This window comes from Bos taurus, chromosome 19 (genome assembly GCF_002263795.3).
Source record: "Bos taurus isolate L1 Dominette 01449 registration number 42190680 breed Hereford chromosome 19, ARS-UCD2.0, whole genome shotgun sequence".
NCBI lineage: Eukaryota > Metazoa > Chordata > Mammalia > Artiodactyla > Bovidae > Bos > Bos taurus.
In genome coordinates, this window is record NC_037346.1 from 28,698,200 (window position 1) to 28,718,997 (window position 20,798).

Consider the following 20,798-nt stretch of genomic DNA (forward strand, 5'->3'; position numbering starts at 1 on the left):
GGAATTCTGAATCAGATTATGTGAAATTTATATATCAACTTGGGGAAAAAGTTACATCTCTGCAATTTAACTGAAGCCAGCCAATCTGGGACTATAGCATATTCCTACACTTAATCAAATCTTCCTTGTCTGTAGCTATAATTTTTCCTGCCTAGCAATTGTCACCCCAACCAACCTCCACACTCTTCAGAGGAAACAGCCAGCCTGTGCCCTGGACCACAGGCTAAGTTGAACATAATAACCCATGTTTCGGGATAGATACAAGATTCCAGCCAGGTCAGAAAGAAGACCTCCCTACGACTTTCCTCACTGTTCTCAAGAAGCAACCCTTCCACAGAGCAAGGGGGACTTGAATGTGAGGCTGCCAGTGGTCATGTTCTCCACCAGGGAGACAAAGCCAGTCTGAGGCAGGAAAGATGAAGCCGAAGCAGAGATGAATGAGTGGAGGATGTAACCCCACCACTAACCCGAACAGTGACTTTGTGTGTGCTAGAAACAAGTGCTCCTTCCTATGACAACATGCCATAAATCTGACGACCCCAATACATCTATGATGACTGCCTATGAACGGCAAGCCTTGGGGTTTAGACTTGTTTAGTGCACGCTCTGAACAACTGAACCCTGCAGTCCAAAGGGAAAGAGTCCTAGGAGCTTTGAGAATCATATGTTACTGATCGAAACACGTTGCAGCTTCACTTGGTTCAACCTAATGCAATGAATTTTCCCCCCAATCCATCAGATTGGCAAAATTCCAAAAGCTGAGCAACACACTTTCAGCAAGGCTGTGGAGAAATTTTCATAAAATACCAATGGAACGACTGAACCCTACAGAGGGCAATCTGGCAAAATTGATCAAAACTGGTGCATGTGGGAGTCTGTCCTACAGCTGTATCACACACCCTTCGACACCTACAATAACGTATGTGCTCGGTGCAGGAGACAGTGTGGGGGGTAGGGATATGACACACACACACACACACATATGCATATTTGCTTGAATCTGCAAAAAAGACACACTAGGAGAAAACACGAGAAGCTTGGTAAAAGTGGTTACTATGTGGGGAAGGAGGAAGTGAAGTAGACAGGAGAGGAGTGAAATTTCCAGAGTACATCTTGTTCATTAAAATATATATTCAAAAGAAAAAGCAAGTTGAAAAGTTAAAAAGTAAAGTTACAGGTAGGTATTTGGAAAAGCTGGCCTTTTAAAAACAACTCATTGGCCAGTCTTAAATAATCACTACAGTATATAATCACATACTTGCTGTTGCTTAGTTGCTCAGTCGTGTGTATCCGACTCTTTGCAACCCCATGGACTGTATGTAGTCCATCAGGCTCCTCTGTCCATGGGATTTCCCAGGCAAGAACACTGGAGTAGGTTGCCATTTCCTCCTCTGGGGGATCTTCCTGACCCAGGGATCGAATCCACATCTCCTGTAGTGGCCGGTGGATTCTTTACCACTGAGCCACCAGGGAAGCCTCAATTATGTACTTACAAAGATCCTTACCATTATCAACAAAATGAACAAAAAAAACCTGAGTCTCAATTCTCTTTTGGGCTGGTTATTTTCCATTTGCCTCTCTCGATCTTTCTTCCCCTCTTCTCTGCACTCTGGATTGGGGATACAGGTGGCTGATCTCCACACACTAAATCCCCTGGGCTCTCCTGCTTTCTAGCTTCCTGTTGGGTTGGCCGATGGAGGCACTGGCTGGATCCCAGGTCAGGAGAGGGAAAGGCTGGTTTATTTGTTCTCGTGTCAGCACTGCAGTTCTGTACCCCCTTATATCCACACGTCCTGTCTGCTGCCCTCTTCTCTGGTTCTAGCTCTAAGTCAGCTTCAGAAACACTGTGTTTTTCCCCTTGTGCTCCTTTGGGATGGGAGTTGACAAGAGTGAGTAATAGCTTCCCACTGCGGCTGATCCCTGGTGCCCCAGCATCTCTTAGCTGGTCCCACATCCCCGCCCACACTCCCTGGAAATCACCTGGATGAACATGCCATCTATTTTACGCTGGAAACCTGGCTGATCTATTCCGTCATCTGCTTCTTAGACCACTCACATTTGTTCTTTTCTCCTTTGTATATCCCAAGGCCAGTTTATTCAGGGAATGTCACATACACATTCTTTTTTCGCTCCCAAGTACTCTTCTGCTTTTGAGGTTTGTGACTCTTTTCTTCCTTTCTCTCTTCCTCTTAACAAGTCTTAAATTCTTCCCGCACGGTCATCAGTTAACCTGTGAACTCACCTTAAAGGTGTTCACTGAAGTATCTCTAACGACTGTGCTCTCATTCATCCAGCCATTCATGCAGGAAATATTTTTTGAGAATTTAGATACTGAGCGTAAAATGGTATGTGAAAGACAGACAGGATCCTTATGTACATATAGGAGGTACAACTTTGAGGAGAAAAAGACCATACAAAAAAAACCCCTGCAATTACAACAATGAATGGACTTCCCCAGTGGCTCGATGGTAAAGAATGCACCTGCCAATGTAGGGTTTCATCCCCGGGTCGGGAAGATCCCCGGAGGAGGAAATGGCAACCGACTCCAGTATTCTCGCCTGGAAAATCCCACGGGCAGAGAGGCCTGGAAGGCTACAGTCCACGGGGCTGCAAAGAGTCAGACACAACTTAGTGACTAAATAACAACTGTGAAAATGGTATAAAAGAAAGACGGACACGAGACTCCCCAGCCTGGGGATTAGGGGACATGAGACTCCCCAGCCTGGCGATTAGGAAGGGCTTCCTAGAGGAAGGATGAGTGAGCTGGAGATCTGAAGGATGGGAGGGTGCTGACCAAGCAGGGCAGGAGTTTCTGGTTCTTCCCTCTTCCAGGGCCTCTCTTCAGTCGACAAGGGCATGCAGCCCCCTCTGCCTTCAGAGGATACCCAGCAGAATCTCCCCTGGCCCCCTCCTCTCAAAGCAAACTGTATTCTAACTTTTTTCCTGCATAGAAAATCCATTTTGTCCTTGCTGGATGGTGTGTGACTGTACTCACAATGTCAAGGATACATGTGAAATATACCTAAAAAAGTACAACCAGAAAGTATTAGGAAGTGTATTTTTTTTTTTTCAAGTGATTTTTCTTGCAATGAACAAGGTTATTCTTCAATTTCTGACTTGACTGAAAAAAGAAGAGAAGGTGGGGGTAAATTAGCATGATCCACTGGAGAAACAAAAACAAAAACCTCCCAGCCCCTCCAGGGAGCCCACATCCAGAGCTATTTGCAAAACTGCTAGTCCTATCTTTGGAAGGACATTTTTCTCACCCATTTATGCTGCAAGGGAAAAACATCTTCCACGAAGCAAACATTTTTTAAGATTGCAGCCTTTCAAATTCGTGGTACTTGTGATAAAGGGTGTTTTCAAGCCCTCTTCTTCACTTAACCTGCCAACTAACATGGGAAACCATTAGCTCAGGCTGCTACAATTAACTCAGGGCTGCTTGTTGAAAGGCTCGCACAATTCCCAGCTACTTATCATGCAAACAACCTGGGAGACTCATTTTCCTTGCAAGGCAGTAGGAGGGGTAAATTACTGAGATAAGTAGATTATTGGGGAAAAAGTCACACTCAGAGGCCTTATGAAATGATTAAACCCTGGGAAATTCATCCCCCAAAATCCCTGGCCCCTGACAGTACACATTCATTACTGGATCCTGGATGATCTACAATGAAGAACCTTCTCGGGAAGCAATAAATACTAGGACTCTGATGAATTTTCATTTAACTTTCCAAACAGTTCTTTAGTTCTGATGGGTGAGGTTCACCCTGTAGGGAGCAAATGAAAGGAAAGGGGGAGGGGGGACAGGTTATCAGACTTTAAGATTTAAAAAATTTTCTCAAATACTAGAGGTACAGACACTGATGCCAATAAAATGATTACTCTAGGAAAACATGGGGCTTCCCTAACCTCCTTGCATTAACTCCATAAACTCTGTATGTGCTGTGTGTGTTCAGTCATATCTGACTCTCTGCGACCCCATGGACTGCAGCCCACCAGCCTCCTCTGTTCGTGGAATTTTCCAGGTGAGAATATTGGAGCGGGTTGCCATTTCCTACTCCAGGGGATCTTCCCTACCCAAGGACTGAACCCACATCTCTGTGTCCCCTGCATTTGGCAGGCTGATTCTTTACCACTGTGCCATCTGGGAAGCCCATAAACTCCATGCAGATAGAAGTTATGTGATTAATAGCCACCAATAGCCGTGTTCAAGCCTATTGCAACAAAATACATCTTCCCTGTTGGAAGTATTCCTTGTAGCACACACTAGTCAATAATCAAGTTGACTATTATTAGTCAAATTGACGAAAAGCCTGAAATGATGTTTCAGAGAGAGAGAGAGAAAAAAAAAAAAGTCCAGGAAAGGAATGGAAATAAATGCAAGTGATCTGGAGGCAGAAAACAAACCCTTGTTTCTCTGGCAGGAGGGAGAAACCAACCCAATGACAAGCCTACCGGGAGCTCTGATAACCGAAATCTAAATAAGAGAACTTGGCTGTGGAGGCTGTTAGTATCAGTGCTGACTTTCTGCTTCCAGTAACTGAACTGTGAACAGCCGGCATAAACAGGCATGACATTTCCCTTTGAGGAGCACAGCGGCGACCGGAGGCATTCCAAACCAGAGCGGAGCGCTCGCTCATCTTCACTCTTGGAAACAAGTCAAGGAACCATGAACTCTCTAAGTCAAGCTTTGCGTGGAATAATTGAACAGGGTGAAATACTGCTGCTGCTTCTCTTTTAAATGAATACTCTTCGACTCCCAGGAATTTAGGCTTCCCGACACCTGTCTGACAGGGCAGAGGACCTGCAGAGATTCTGCCTGGGCCAGGATGGGCCAGGAGGCTGACCACGAAGCCCGAGGGTGCTTCTGGGGAAAGAGTAGCGGATGACAAAGCAGCGCTTTTAAAAAAAAATTTAATTTAAAGGGAAGATCTGCTTTGTACAAATTACATTGTAACCTGTCTCAGTGTGAAACCTTCTATAAATTCTTTATTAAAATTTTTGGAGCTGTTATGGGTGTGGTGATGGGTGATGTGCTTGTTTGGGGAGGAAAGGGTAGTGTAGTGTGCTGGGATTAAGTCTGGATGGGGGAGGTGGGGCGGGAGAGGGTAGTATGCCCTGGTGATCTGTTCACATGCAATTTACAACAGGGCTATCCTCACTTTTATAGACGGAATCCCTGGAGCTTAGAGAGATTGTCTCCTGTCCCAGGTCTTAATGCTTGAGCTGGCGTTCAAGTCTCCATGGTCTGAGTTTTGAAGCCAAAAAATGATCCTACTGCACTAGACTTATCTTGGAAGACAGTAGAGGAAGGAAGTACTAATTGACATCCTTTCCTAGTTGGCAGACTTTCTTTAGAAGAGAATGCACTACTGGGGGGTAACAGGATTGCTACTGAAAGAAGAGGACTCAGTAGGTAGCATGGGACATCCATTACCCTAGCTATGCAACAGCTGCCCCAAAGTTTTATCTGTGATAGTATGACACCAGATTTCACAACAGAATTGAGATTTGAAATGCACAGTGAGGAAATAACATGCGAGATAAAAAAGATGTTTTTTCATAAAAAAAAAAAAGAAGGCTGGCAGATACATTAATGGGATGTAGCTTTTAGAAACCACAAGTTGTGGTATTAGCATTGAGATACTCATCACATTTTATGGTTACATAGAAAAAATGTTCTTAATATCCACATAAAGATGCACAGGTATCTTGGCATCCTTTAAAACAGACTAAGGGAATGCAGGTAGGGTATGGTTTGAATCCCAGCTCAGCCACTGACTAGCTGTGTGGCCTTGGGCAAAACATTCAACCTTTCTGTGCTTCAGTTTCTTCATCTGTACAACGTGGACATTAAATGTTCCCATCTCCTTGGACTATTAATCAAGTGCTTGGAACAGCACCAGGAACATAGTACAAACTTTCTAAGCATTAACTCATATGATATCCTTAGTAATAAGTATGTGATGGGAGCCTATACCAGCCTGGAACATTTTCAAGGTTATCGTAAGAGACAACAAATGCACTGCTGCTGCTGCTGCTAAGTTGCTTCAGTCGTGTCCGACTCTGTGCGACCCCATAGACAGCAGCCCACCAGGCTCCCCGTCCCTGGGATTCTCCAAGCAAGAACACTGGAGTGGGTTGCCATTTCCTTCTCCAATGCATGAAAGTGAAAAGTGAAAGTGAAGTTGCTCAGTCATGTCCGACCCTCGGAGACCCCATGGACTGCAGCCCTCCAGGCTCCTCCATCCATGGGATTTTCCAGGCAGGAGTACTAGAGTGGGGTGCCATTGCCTTCTCCGCAACAAATGGACAGGTAGGTCCAAAGGGTGGGACACTTGAGTGCTGGCAGGAGTGTGGCTGAGATGAATACTCGTTCGGTCGGGGCTTCCAGGGAAAGGAAGCTTCACTGACATGTCAGAGGAGAGGGATGGTGAGGCTGAAGGGCGCTCTGAGTGGAGTGGGGAAGAGGGATGAGAGGAGGCAGAGAAACTTTTACAGGTGATTCCACTCCAGATATACAGACGCCAGGCTGTAGCCATGGAGACGGAGAAAGGATGACGCTAGAACGGTGGATGGGTCATCCCACTGCAGGATGGCAAGAAGCAGAGTAAGAGAGAACTGGGGATTGAGCACCCAAATCCTCAAGGAGCAATGGTGGGTGGCTGGAAGGTCAAGACAGATCATATCAATGGGGTTTTAGTTGCTGATGACAATAGTCACTCTAGCTAGGTTGGGCAAAGGGGGCTTAAAAAAAAAAAAAAGGAGCACCAGATCTTCAGCACAAGCCGAAAACCAGATCTGGAGGATATATAACTGGGACCAAGAGGGCCAAACACATGAGGTGACAGGTGGGCACCACTGCTGCAGCAGCCAGTCACGTGACACACAGGACAAGAACTGGCCCTCCGATCTTAGCTGGGCTCCTCGTCAACAGCCGAACGTTCCCAAGCCCATGCCCACCAGAAGACCCGGTCTCTTAGGGTTTCGCTGACACCTCACGGTGGTCACTGCTATTTTCACATCTTTAAGGTGGAAGCCAGGAAAGATGTGGAATCTCAGTGGCAAGGAGTCTGAGAAATGTAGCTCGTAACTTTCCAACCTCTGTAATTCAGGGAGGAGAGTTAGGAGGGGGCTGAAGTGGGCGGTGAGGGAGTTGATCAAAACTCTTTGCCTAGGATTTCCCTGGTGGTATCATGGTGAAGACTTTGTCTTTCAATGCAGGGGGCACAAGTTCGATCCCTGGTCGGGGAGCTTGGATCCCACAAGCCAAAAAAAAAAAAAAAAACCCAAGCCATAAAACAGAGAAGCAATATTGTAACAAATTCAATAAAGACTTAAAAATGGACCACACTGAAAAAATCTTAAAAAAGAAAACCAGAAACTATCTGCCAGAGGAGGCTGGAAAGGAGAAGCTGACTTCATGTGGCATGGGCTTCCCTGGGTGGAATAACAGGAGGGCAGGAATGGAGGAGCTATATTTTTGTGGTTCTGAGATATAAAAATTGGTGGAAGAATAAAGATCCTCGACTGAGCAACGAGTGGTCAGAGAAAACCTATGCTTCAATTATGAAGCAACGTTCTAAGGCAGGAGTATCACTTTATGATGACACACAATGAGCATCTTGGAAATTCTGGCTCCAGTCGAGAAAAATTTCTCCTTGTACCCTGGACTCATCTGAGTAATGCCCTCTCCTCCCCTTCATCTAGGTTGTCTAAGTCTGCTGTCTTTCAACAAGTCTGTTTTAATTTCCTTTATTCCACATGCACGCTTGCATGAAGTCACCTCTTCACTCTTTAAATTCCTGTAACATTTTACCTGTATTCCTCTTATACCTTTTATCTCATTTTGCCTTGTATTGAAGAGATACTTAGATACGTGTCTTATCTCCTTCATGTCCTACTTCCCCTTGAGGCAGGGTATGCATCTGATGAACTTCTAGTACAGTTCCTTACAATCCTAAAATCTATGAAGAATGAATGAGCTGTCACGTGGCTTCTCACTGTATCAATTCCTGGAGAAGTATTGCCAGGTTTGTTCCTGGCAAGCCTTTGAGGTTCCTTCCAACCAAAACACAAAACGTCTAAAAATGCCCATAATTCTGGGCCTGGCTCTACCTAAGCTATGGGCCTCCCACTAGATTGAGAGATTGGGAATGTATCATTTACATCTTTATGCATCCCATAATCCCTACTATAGTATACACTCAAAGAATACTTGCTGGCCTAAATCCCAGGCATGGACGGGCCCTGAACTTTAGCTTACTAAGGACATCTACCTACTAAGATCTCTGTGTGAGTATTTGGGCAGATGAATAGCAGTAACAGACATAAGATCAGATTTGCTCTGAAAGAAACTGTTCAAGAGGAGATAAAGCAGAGAGGCATAGAAGAGGAGGCACAGCTCCACCACAATGAACAGAACTGGGGAGGAAGCACTGGTGAAAGAGAGCTTTCCCCAGATTTCTAGAGGACAGAAGACAAATGTGGAAGGGCTGACTATGCAAAGTGAGGAGGAAGCAGTGGCTGAGAAACCACTGAAGAGAGTGCCAACTTGCTAATAGTAACAAGCACGGTTCCTGGGAGGCTCCAGACTGAGAGACACCAAGCAAGAGAATGAGAGAAATGGAACTGAGCACAGGACTCACTGAAGATCTTTATATGAACCTTCCCACCTACTAAGTAGCAAAACCAACTGTTGACACCTATGTAGAAAACGAGGAGTGCTTTCCCTAAGGAAATTGGGCAAAGCTCCCTGGGGCACCAGAGCTACCAGTGTGGGTGCTGCTGTCCTACAGCTGAGTCCTCCGCCTGTGGCATATTGTGAGGGGTGGGAAGGGGGTCCTCTGCAACCTGGCAATGAGGCCTATTAGTCAACCGGATCCATCTATATACACAGAGCTCCCACAGCCTTTCTACTTCCAGGTTCGTGCGTACAAACTCATCCTGAGGATTCATCAAAGCAGTTAAGCAAAGTCCATATCATGACTAAGAAAGCATCAGTAAACAAATAGAAAAACTGACCATAGAGGATACAGAGATAATTCTGATAGAAGAAGAGAACTGAAAAATAAAACACAACATGATAAAAGACTCTAGTATTCTTGAAGAGACTTGGGGAAAATATTGCATCTATAAAAACAAGAACAGAATCCAACAAATAAAGAACAATCAAGAATAAGAGCTTCTACAAATGAAAAGACCCACAACCAGATGCATTGTTCTGTTGTTCTGACAGCAACAGTAAAAGATTCTAAAAGCTTCCCGAATAATAAACAAACAGTATGTCAATGATAAATAAAAACAGGTCACAAACAAAAGAACAAGAATCAGTCTGGGTGGACTTGTCATCAGCAATACTAGATATTAAAGCAAAACCTGAAGTAATTTATAATTCACAACTCTATACTCAGACCAGCCACCAACGGAGCATGAAGATGGAATAAAGCGTTTTTACGTGTGGGAATTCATAAGGCATACCATTCTTGCCCCTTTTCTTAGAAAGGGTGTGGTTCAGCAAAATATGGACTAAAACTTTAGAGAAAGAGAGATCAGAGAAATAGTATAAGCACGTAGAACAACAACTAATAGAAATACCACGGCGACGAACAGTCCAAAAACCCGAGGTGGGGGGTGGGGACCCAAAATAACCTCGCTTAAAGAAGAAGAGGCATCTAGAAGGAAAACTACTAGGAAAACCAATAAACGAAAAGCAAACAACAAACAAACCAAAAGATAAATAAAAACACTGAGATTATCTGATGAACTTTCCCACAGAGAAATTAGCATTGTGAGGCATTTTAAAGACATGTTGATATATTGGAAAGAATTATCCACAAGAGCATGGAAAAGTGAAGAGAAGAAAAAAGGGAATAACCAGTTATCTGGGGGAGGGGGGGAGTGATAGAAAATAGAGCAGTGGCATATCACTTGATTTGGCAATAAATACTGTTTACAGAGCCATAATCCCACTCAGATTGGAACAGAATGCCTGAGGGCTTGAGGATGTAGGTTTCCAGGAAAAAAGGGAGATTCAGTTTAGAAAAACTTCAAGACAAATAAAGGGAATGAATATATGGAAAATCGAAGGCAATCAGAATATCTAAGAAATATAAAGGGCAGGGTAAGTTTTGTATGGCATTAGTAATAAGTAATTTAGAATAAGCAAATTAAAACAGGAAGTTCATGGGCTTCTAGAAGAATGAAATGGATTCAAAAGATATCAGGTGTGGTGAAAAAGACAAGCTTCTTCTCACAACAAGAAAAAGAAAAAAACAATCAGAAGAAGTTAAAAAATAACAACAACAAAAAGAAATCTGAAAAAAATTCTAGCAAACCAAAATGTGGCATGGTTTTAAACCAACGATAGAATTTAAAAAAAGAATAGATCTCAACATTCTCCTTTGACTAACACAGGGATTATGAGTTAGGAATTACACCGATGGAAATATAATCAACCACAGTGCACGTCTTGGTTTTTCAGTGCACAGCATTCACACAGATAAAGTAACCTGAAAGCTATTTATCGGCTATTAACTTGGAAACAACCACAGTTTAGAAATCTTAATCGTGGTCAAAATAGAATGCAAATTATCAACATCTGACAGAAGTGAAGGGCTGTGAGATGAGAAGAGGTTGGGAAAAAACGTGAGGCAAATATACTGTGTACCACCCATGGAGCTGGAAGTAGAGATTTAAGTGTTACTGAAAGTGACAATAATAATACACAGAGGAATAAAACCAGGATCTTAGAAACAACGAGGCTGAGTACCCAGTGAGTGAAACCCTATGTATCAGACCAGGAAGTCAATAGGTAATGTCTACAGTTTAGAAATAAAAAATGATGTGTTAATACGCAAGGAATCACTTGAAGAAGGACAAGCAAAAATGGTTCAAAGTGATTGACTCTTGGGATCGTGATCGGGATGGATGAGTCAGGGCACTGTTTGGTTTTGAAAAGTGAACGTGCACTGTTTAATTCTTCTAAAGTTATGGTTTACTCTAGAACCTGAATATTTTGGCTCATGGCTGCCAAGAAATTAACCCTTGACATGTACCCCTGGATGCACCTAATTCTACTGGTACAGTTCCTGTCTAGGGATCCAGACACTGGCCAGCAGGAAGCAGGTCTTCAGACAGATGGCAGCCCACAGGGCATGGTGTAACGGAAGTAGGAGATATAAACTGGGTTAGTGGTCACCTTAGGGAATTTCGAGTCATCACAAAGAGGAAGATCTCCGCCAGGCTCGCTGCTGGAATAATCCTGGGTCTTACCAGGCTTCCAATGCTCCTGCCGGACAGAATAAGTAAAATGTCCTATATTTCCCTTTTGAAAGCACTAGGAACAGCTCAAGGATTTGCAGAGCAGAATGAAAGAGGAGCTGTCACGGAGTTCCTTAGGACTCACAGCTTGAAAGGAAAGAGGAGGCCCACAGGGGGCCTTCGGACCGAGCCCAGCGGGGGAGACTGAGCACTTCCACAGCCCAGGGGGTGGGACCATAGCTCTTAAAGCCACAGATCTCCTCTGTAGGCACAGAGACCCTCACAGCGGGAATCCATTCACACCAGTCACCCTTGGAGACTGCTATTTATGCTAAAGAAATTTATCCCACTCCATTGTATGTTTCTTGTCCGGAGCGCTCTGGGATCCCTTGTTTACGGCCTTCGCCCATATTGTGAGCAGGGGAATGGACAGGCCATTTGAGAGGGCAGGGGTGGCTAATGATGGGTCTGTTAGCTCTGCAGTCAGGCTCTCCTTTGTGAACCAAACCCAATTTGGGTGCATTTGCTTAAAGAAAAAAAAAAAAAGCAAACCCCATTTGAGGTTGAAGAAATGTTAGTTGTGTTCCATTCCTTTAATAGGGGTAAAAAAAAAACACAACAACAGTAGAAGAAACTCAAAACTTTGTAATATTATTTATTTATAATCCATCCTTTAGGTTGAAATACACATCCAATTATCTCAGGTATAGGTGCACATGCCGCCTTAAGATAGAGAGGCTCTTAAAAAAAAAAATCAGGGGCCTTTCATCACTACAGAGATGCTAATTTTTATCTCCAGGAAAGTAAGGGAAGCCCCTTCTGAAATGTTTTCTTTTGAGGTAGAACTTAAACGTATGCCACTGCTTTCATGAATCCTGTGAGCCAAATCCTTATAAATCCTTTGAGTTGACAGATCAATTATTCCTTCTAACAGCTAATGAACTAATAACCTTTGGAAATTTCTCCTTCCCTGGGTTTAAAATGAAAAAAAAAAAAAAAAAAAATCTTGAAGGGGAAAAAGTAATCAGTTAAAGACTACCATAGCAATAAAAACAAATTCATAATAATAGCTTTTTAAAGAAAGCTATATTTTGAGAGCTATGATTTTTAAATTAAAAATACGTCAAATAATCTTGTATTTTATAAATATAATAAATTTTATTTTTAAAAAAGCCTTAATGTCATATAGTGTCAAGAGAATCGAGAAAAGGGTAGGAAATAAAACAGAAAAGGAGAGAGAGACAGTCGAGAGACATCAGACAGTCCAGAGACATCAATAAGCCAGGTGAGATTAATAGACCCGGCTCTGCAGAAGACATCGCCCGAGGTGGGCTCTCTGGGAACCAGGAGGGGGCAAGGACACACACAAAAGCACAGGAGAGAAAGGAGAAGGCAGAGGAAGCAGGAAGATACCCTGGTCATTAGGACTGTGAACACAGGAAGCCCATACGGAACATCTTGTGGACAGAAGGAGTCTTGGGGTGGTATGGGTAGAAGCTGGCAGGCAGCGCAAGCTGGACATTCAAGGGGTTGAACCCCAGGGGGACACCGAAGGCCAGAGCAAGTGGCAGAAGGAGAGCTGGAAGAGAGGGAATGCATGTGGGCCCCAGAGTGTGCACTGATACCAAGAATGAGATGTGCCTGCCGGGTGAGCAGGGCAGAGAGGCACCAACCCTATCTTATGACAGAAGGCCAAGGATTTCATAGATGTGAAAACTGAAGCCCTGGGAAGTTGAGTAAATGACTTGCTCAAGGTCCTAGGGCATCAATCTCACACACACACATCCATACTTTTGTGCTAAGTTGCTCAGTCATGTCCGACTCTTTGTGAGCCCCATGGACTGTAGCCCACCAGGCTCTTCTGTCCATGGGGATTTTCCAGGCAAGAATACTGGAGTGGGTTGCCATGCCCTCCTCCAGGGGATCTTCCCAACCCAGGGATTGAACTCAGGTCTCACGCATTGCAGGTAGAGTCTTTTTCCCACAACATTAACAATTCTGGAGACGATGCTCCAAAAGCGTACCTTCCAGGGAGCATCACACAGCTCTTTCTCTGTAAGCTCCTGGTACGTGGTGTGACATGGTGTAGACAGAGGGGAACTTCAGGGTCAGAAGATGTAGCTTGGAATACACAGCTCCACTGTTCTCCAGCCCCATCTGCCCTATCTGTAAAATGGGGGAAATCATAATCACACCTCAAGTTGTGGGCAGGAAACAGTGAAATAACACTGACCTACCGGAATCTACTTACAAGACCTGACAAGGGCCCCAAGACTCAACTATAAGCCCATGATCCTGTTCCGGAAAAGCCACCTGAGTAGTGACACAGGGTCCCATGCTTAGAAGTCCTATGCTGTCACCATCATGATAGTCTTAATAATTTCTAAACAAGGGGCCCTGCATTTTCATTTCTCACTGGACCTCACAAATTACATAGTTCGTCTTGGGTAAAGCTCCGTGGCTCAATGAGATGAGTCTTGGAGAAGACGTCCATCTTTGGCAAGTAACTCTCGTGTGGGCTTCCCTGGTGGCTCAGATGGTAAAGAATCTGCCTGCAATGCAGGAGACTGGGGTCTGATCCCTGGGTCAGGAAGATCCCCCGGAGAAGGGAATGGCTACCCATTCCAGTAGAGAAGCCTAGCTGGCTATAGTCCACGGCTGTCGCCCGCCAGGTTTCTCTATCTATGGGGTTGCAAAAGAATCGGACGCAATGAATGCATTTTTCCCATGTGAGCTGCAAGTCTGAAGTGGACACTAGTTTCTCAGCTGCTCAGCCTCTGAACCCCTTTTTTTTTTTTCTTTAACAAGGGAGGAATTCTTAGCTATATGAGTCTTAGTAGGAGGCAAGACTAAAAGGGCCAAACACTGGCAACCCCCTGCCTCCCCACAAGCACCAGTACACAGCCAGACAACAGTGGTTCTCTAGGGACATCAGAGGCAGCCCTCTCCTGGCTACAGCCTCTGCTGGTCAGCACCGGTGGGGTTAGCGGATGGCAGGCCCGGAGAGCATCCAGTAATCATGGCAATGAGAAGTTGTACGAGACGGTTCTGTGATGGGGTTGTGGGGATGATCCAGCCGCCTGTGGTTTAGTTTGATTCTCCAGCCTTCTCCATGAGTGATTTTTCAAACCACTCAGTATCCTTCTAACACCTCTCTTCTGTACTTCAGTAATCAGGGATGCTTTCTGTTCATAGCCAAGAGCTTGTTCTGATATAAAGCTGGACTGTGTTACGGAGCCTGATTCTCCTTCAGCTGACAGGCAGCAAAGAAGCCCTGCGTCCCGAGGGAAAGCCTGTTGGGCCCCGAGCCCTGGGTGGCGACTGGAGCGCTGGTGCCTGCCCACGTGGAAGTGGACCTGGCAGGTCGCGTGGCCCACACTCCTTCTGAAAGTGGGACTCCTTCCAGAATGATTCAGGGTCAAAATAAGATGCAGATAAAGATGCTTCCGATAGCCAGAGGGTACACTAAGCAGAAGGCCGTTATCGTGGGTGACAGACCTGAAGACTGGCCATCTCCTCTCCCCTCCAGGTCAGCAGTCAGCTTGGGGCTTTCGAGGACATCCCCAACTGTCGTCAGGTTGTCAGGAATGGAGTTCAGGGACATTCCATGTTGCTCGCAGCCAGAAGATGAGATGTCTTTCATTCGGAGTATGTAATTAAGCTGGCAGTGGGGTTCCTGATGGAGTTCTGGGGCACAGTGGGGCTAAAGTGCTCTGGGATTCTGAACACCAAGGACCACACTCAAAAGACGCTTCACATACATCAGGGCCGCAGAAAAAGCCAGATGCGTTGAACACAGTGGTGTGGCTTCTGCATCCGGGTCAAGGATGCTCCAGGACTCCGCCCTCACCCCACTCCCTTTTATAGGCGTGTTCTATCAATGGTGACAATATTTTACTTTTTGCCAAGGGTTGGGAGAGGAGGCAGAAAGAAAGCTCTGACAAGCTCATTTCCCAACACTTGAACTGAACTCCTGGCTGGAACAAAATCACTTGATTGCTGGCATTTACGGCTTTATTTCTACAGTGCCACTTGGCTGGCGGGGTGATTTTCCAGCCGCTGCGTGAGTGACACTAGTTCCAGGACAGGCCCATTAGCCTGGAACTGCAGGAAGACCCAATTACGAGGAGTCCTGCTGGAAAAGCTCAAGACGCAGCCCACCCGACTCTGTGTGGGCAGCAGGCGTGGAGCAGGGGCAGAGAGGTGGCAGGGACAGAGATGTCGTGGGGCCACTTCGAGGCCCATCAGACCACTCAGGCCATCACAAAGGGGGTCCCAGGGGCAGGACACTTAATGCCAGACTAACGAGGAGGGTCCCTCTCGTCACAGCCAAGCCAATGAATGGACAGAGGTGACTGGAGGCTGTCGGATGTCCCAGAGCTGGAGAGATAGAGACAGTTACCACACATTTGGGAGAGAAAAGATTGGCACTCATTCGTCAAGCTGAACAGGTGCGGGGGTGGGTGGAGTAGGGGAACAGAGAGTCCAGGCAAACAAGGGCCAGGGCCGGTGCTACTGGGAGCAGCTGGTCTCAGCCTGGAAGAAGGTGAAGGTCTGCTGGGCTCGGTACCCTGGGAGGCGCAGGTACCCTGGGAGGTCCCGACAGCATCAAAGGGGAAGGGAGGAGCTGGGCAGGGGGAGAGAAGCAGGAGGGGCTGAGAGCCCCGCTCGGCAGGCTTTGCAGGGTGAGGAAAGTACTCATACCCGGGGCTTTATTTGAATTGATCACCTCTTATTAGTGTCTTTTGAAATGCGAATTAGCTGATTAACCACTGCTCACAGCCTTCCCACTGTTCTTTATCCTCCAGCATTCAGCAACTTTGTTCTAAATAGGGTAGGCCACAGTAGCCCACCAGGGGGAAATTATTCTCAAGGTTACAAGAACAGTGGCCAGGCAAACTTTCTCCCTGGGCTTCCAGGGGTGGGGGTGGGGGTGGCGAGGGAGAAGCAAGTTTCGGGGGGAGACGGCACCCGAAGCTGGGCTCCCGCCACCCCGGGTTTAGAGACCAAACGCTCGTTCCCAGGACTCTGAGTGCCTCCTGGGTCCATTCTCCAGCCAGTGATCGGGGCGCAAAAGCAGGACTCCGACTCCCGACCACCTGTATATCTACGAGATTCATCTTGTAAAAGTCCCACTCGGTCCAGGCCCCCAAGGGACACCCGTGCACTGGCGGTGGCTCTGTTTGGCGCTGGGGGCAGCACGGGATGGCCTCTGGCAGAGCCCCGTCCCCACTTGCCTCTGCCTCCAGTTTGGCAACACGACACAAAGGCGGTACAGAATGTATACACTTTCCAGGCTGAGCCCCTATTCAGAGGGGGCTGCAGCTTGCACGTAATGGGCCCCCCACAGACAAAGCCAGCAAGTTTCTTAATTAAGTCCAAGTGAAAGACAGATCCCGCTCGCATCTTCAGAGAACCTTCCTTCGGAACTTCAAAAACACCCTGCGCTTGCCTACCAAACTCAGCCACGAATAACCAGAGAATCGTTTCCCCCTCCCCTTTTTAAAAAACATAGAAAGCCGAGCCCCAGGCGCCCACTCTCCGGCCCCTCTCACTTTCCCTGCAATTTCAGACATGCCTCTGGTTTATAAGACGAGAAACAAAGGGACTTCTTGTGCGGAGGAGAAGCCCTCGGAGGGTCTGCGTTTCATTCGGCCTTCCCCGGAGCACTGCTGTCTGAAGAGCCCTTTAGCTGGTTTCGTCTCATTAACATTTCCATGTGGTATCAAAGGACAGTCTGCAAAACCAGCCCCCTGTGCGTACAGCAGGAAGGACGAGTCCGAGGATCGAGTGATGCTAAAAAATTAATTACTAGCTCATTGCCTTTGCAGAAATGTGATTTTCGGAGCCCTCCCCACTTTGCCTAGCCCCAGCAACCAGCTCTCAGACAGACCTTTCTGGGTTTTGCAGTGATAAAGTTCTTCACAAACAGCCACCAATTATCCTGCAGCAGTAGGTTACCAGGAGTAGGAAATGCTGTGATTTTTTCCCCCCTTGTAGCGGCCGCCCGGGGTGGGTTAGTGAGGTGGCTGCAATCATGCAAGCTGAGATGAACACTTAGAGCAGCATCGAGGCCGGCTGTCCTGCAGGGAAAATGGTGCTCAAAAATAAAAGTGCGTTTATTGTGGCGAGAAGCTAAGCAATGAGTTGGCTGTTCCCAGAACTGTATTCTCTGCACCAGCATCCTGGACTCTGGTCCCCAGCGTGTCCCGTGCACCTGACTAGCTTGTAAAAACGTCACCTTACGGTTGAAGTGCTAAACACGCCCTGTGTTTCCTCGCCTGTTTTCTTCTCCCTACACCGCACCCCCCACCACCACCGCCTCTTGCCTTTTTCCTTCTGCAATTCTTTGCTTCCTCATTAGAAATGCCCGGCAACGTCTGGCAGACAAAGAACACTACAAACAAAGTGTATGGCAAAGGGAGAAAAAAAAAAAAATTAAAAAGGGGGAAAAAAAGTGCAGAGGAATTCTTCATTCACTGATCTCTCGAATACATTAATATCTGAAGCTGTTGGCACAGCCTGAAATACTTGGGCAGTGAACAATGCGAGCAAGGATTCGAAGTCTGGGATCTTCAAATAAACCCCGGCGCTGTCATGGCCACCAGGAAGGGGAATAATGGCCATATTAGCTGACCTTCATTTTGTTGTTTCTTCAGAAACCTGACTGCTGGACCTCTGTTTGCTTGTTACTAGGATTTCTTGGCTGAAAAATTTTAGCATTTCCCAGGCCATACAACAGCCAGTTTATTAGGTAAATAAACCAGGCCTTAGGCAGTCTTTTCTGCTTCATAATGAGGACAGGGTGAACTGGAATGCGGGTTGGGCTGGAGTCAGGGAGGGTGACTAAGTATCAGAAACTGCATCATCTTTCCTTCATCCAAAGCACCGATGGACAACGAGGACTGGTTATACATCGTCACCTCGAGGTGCTGGCTTTGGTTAACTTCACCAGCATCCTCCACGACTGAAGGGGGATGAGGCTCACAGAAGGGAAGAACAAAAATTGCAGCTGTCTTCCGCTAGCTCTTCTAGCTTCTCCTTCCATATCTTCAGTGATATATCACTGAGCCCACGTGGATGAGGAACCGGAGACTGGTTTATGACACATTCAAATGGAGCCAATGGTATTGGATTTCATTTGTCTGTCATAAATTATAATACTTAAATGTGCTTGCGTTGTCCAAGCCACTCTCTGGTGACAATCTTAGTGATATTAAAAAATAAGTAACAGAAGAAAAAGTCGCTCAGTCGTGTCTGACTCTTTGTGACCCCATGGACTATACAGTCCATGGAATTCTCCAGGCTAGAATACTGGAGCGGGTAGCCTACCTCTTTTCCAGGGGATCTTCCCAACCCAGGAGTCGAACCTGGGTCTCCTGCATTGCAGGCGGATTCTTTACCAGCTGAGCTACCAGGGGAGCCCCAAGTAATGCAGAACTGGATGCCTTTTCAGAGCCGTTGGATCCAGAGGGCCTTCTGGCTGTCTAGACTGTCACAGCTGGTAGTTATGACATCTATGTGCCTGTTGACTATTTACTGTCTTCTCCACCCCTCCAACAGCCACATAAGCTCCCTCGAGGCCAGGGCTACAGTACTATCCTGTTTCACCCAGTATGGCCCCCAGAACCCAAGATGTGCTTGCCGAATGAGGTGGAGATATTTTTTGCCTGCCTTTGGGAAAATACACAATATCTTTAAAAAGCTTTCAGCTGCCACTCCCCAAAGGAATGACCTGCAAATCTTCCTCAAGGGTGGTATTTCTCCACTGAAAATGAATATGAGAGTTTATTTCCTGGGACTTCCTTAAAGATTCAGCGATTAAGACTCTGCATTTCTGGGCATGGGTTCGACCCCTGGTTGGGAAACTAAGATTCCACATGGCCTGCAACCAAAAAAAAAAAAGAAAAATAGATTTGTTTCCTGTGGTTCCCAAATTTCAAGGATATCTTATAATAAATACAATATAAATAGGATAATGTATAATAATATAAATGCTAGAAATTTTTACTCTTGCTTAAAGCAGGAAGTCATGTAAAAAGATAATAATACACAGTTTTTGAAAAAGTTATACAGGCATCAGAGTCATTGTTTCGGGAACTCTGTAAAGACAGAGAAACCTTTCAGACTCTGGGAAGCAGAAAGCAAGTTGTGTGGCATATAAAATATCATCCCAAATGGTTTTTAAAAAGTCATGCATGTAGACATATTACACATATGCACAGAGAAAAGACTAGAAAGATATACCCAAAATGTTAATGTTGATTATGGGTGGGGGGTTCTTTTGTGCTTAGTGTTCTCTATTTTGCTACAGGAAATTTATTATATTTAAAATAGAAGAGACCTTCAACAAGCATTTTTTAAAGTAATATATTAGTAAATGAGCTAAATGTGCCTGAAGAGTTTCAAAAAATAAATTATTAACTAGCAACCCACTCCAGTATTCTTGCCTGGAGAATCCCATGGACAGAGGAGCCTGGCGGGCTACAGTTCATGGGGTAGCAAAGAGTTGAACACAACTGAAGTGACTTAGCATAAGAGAGGAGGCACCCAATTGATGTGTCTTACACACACACACACACACACACACACACACACCCTAGACACACATGCCTAAAGCTATACAGAAACACTGGTGGTGGGGGAATCCTGTGAAGATTTCTTTTCTAATTTATTGAGCCAAAATTGCTGCTGAAGTCTGGGGGAAGTGTTCTCTCTCAGCTGGAAGCAACCTGGTGTCACATTTCTGGGTTTTAAAGGAGATGATCCTCAAGGACGCGCAATTACTTTGAACAGGTGTGACATTCCAGGCTGATGGGGATTCGTACCTGTCAACAGCTGTGCATTAGCATTTCAAAACCTTTCTGACTTTTTCACTAGAGCACTCAGCGTGTTGTAGAGATGGGAAGACTGAGTGCAAACCAGGGTTAAAACCCTTTCTGTCAGGAAGTGGTCACCAAAGAGATGTTAAAGACCCAGCTGCCGAACATGACTTTACAGACCTATAGGCCCAATACTGCCGCATCAGGAAATGGGAAGAACACCGCTTTAAGTGCTCAGGTGGGGACTCTGAGCGGTATTGACCGTACCTAGTGCAAAGAGCGTGAGGACGAGATGGGATATATGATAATACTTGCTTGTCAAGGTTTTTCACCTTCAGAATCACTTGTTTATTCATTTCCACTCATTCCTACAAGGTCACGGCTAGAAATGGCGAGGCGGGGAGACGGACCCAGAATAATGAAATGTCTGTTTTAAATCAGGCACCCATCCCCCACCATCCTTCTTTCCATTCTTCCTTCCCTTTCCTCCTCTTCATTCATTCAATAAACACTGACTAAGCCTCCCTGCTGTGCCCCCCAAACCCCCGACTCAGGCACTATGCTGAGTGATGGTTCTTCTTCTACACTGTGGATGCTCTGAGCCCAGGGACCAGGTCTACTAGACATCCTGGAAACCTTGCACAGTTCCCCAGAGCACAGAACAGACGCCCCCTCGGAGACGGACATGGTGGGCATGAGGCTCAGGTCCGGCGC

At 45.9% G+C, this 20,798-nt stretch overlaps 1 protein-coding gene across 8 annotated transcripts in view; it reads right to left on the minus strand.

Annotated features, from left to right (window-relative positions):
- Positions 1-20,798, minus strand: part of STX8 (syntaxin 8) — a 208,377-nt gene that overhangs the window by 39,759 nt on the left and 147,820 nt on the right. For 6 of the 8 annotated variants that reach the window (XM_010816044.4, XM_005220387.5, XM_010816043.4 and 3 more), the window contains one exon: positions 13,287-13,428. In XM_010816044.4, the coding sequence (XP_010814346.1) occupies positions 13,287-13,428 (142 nt within the window). 8 annotated transcript variants of the gene reach the window in all.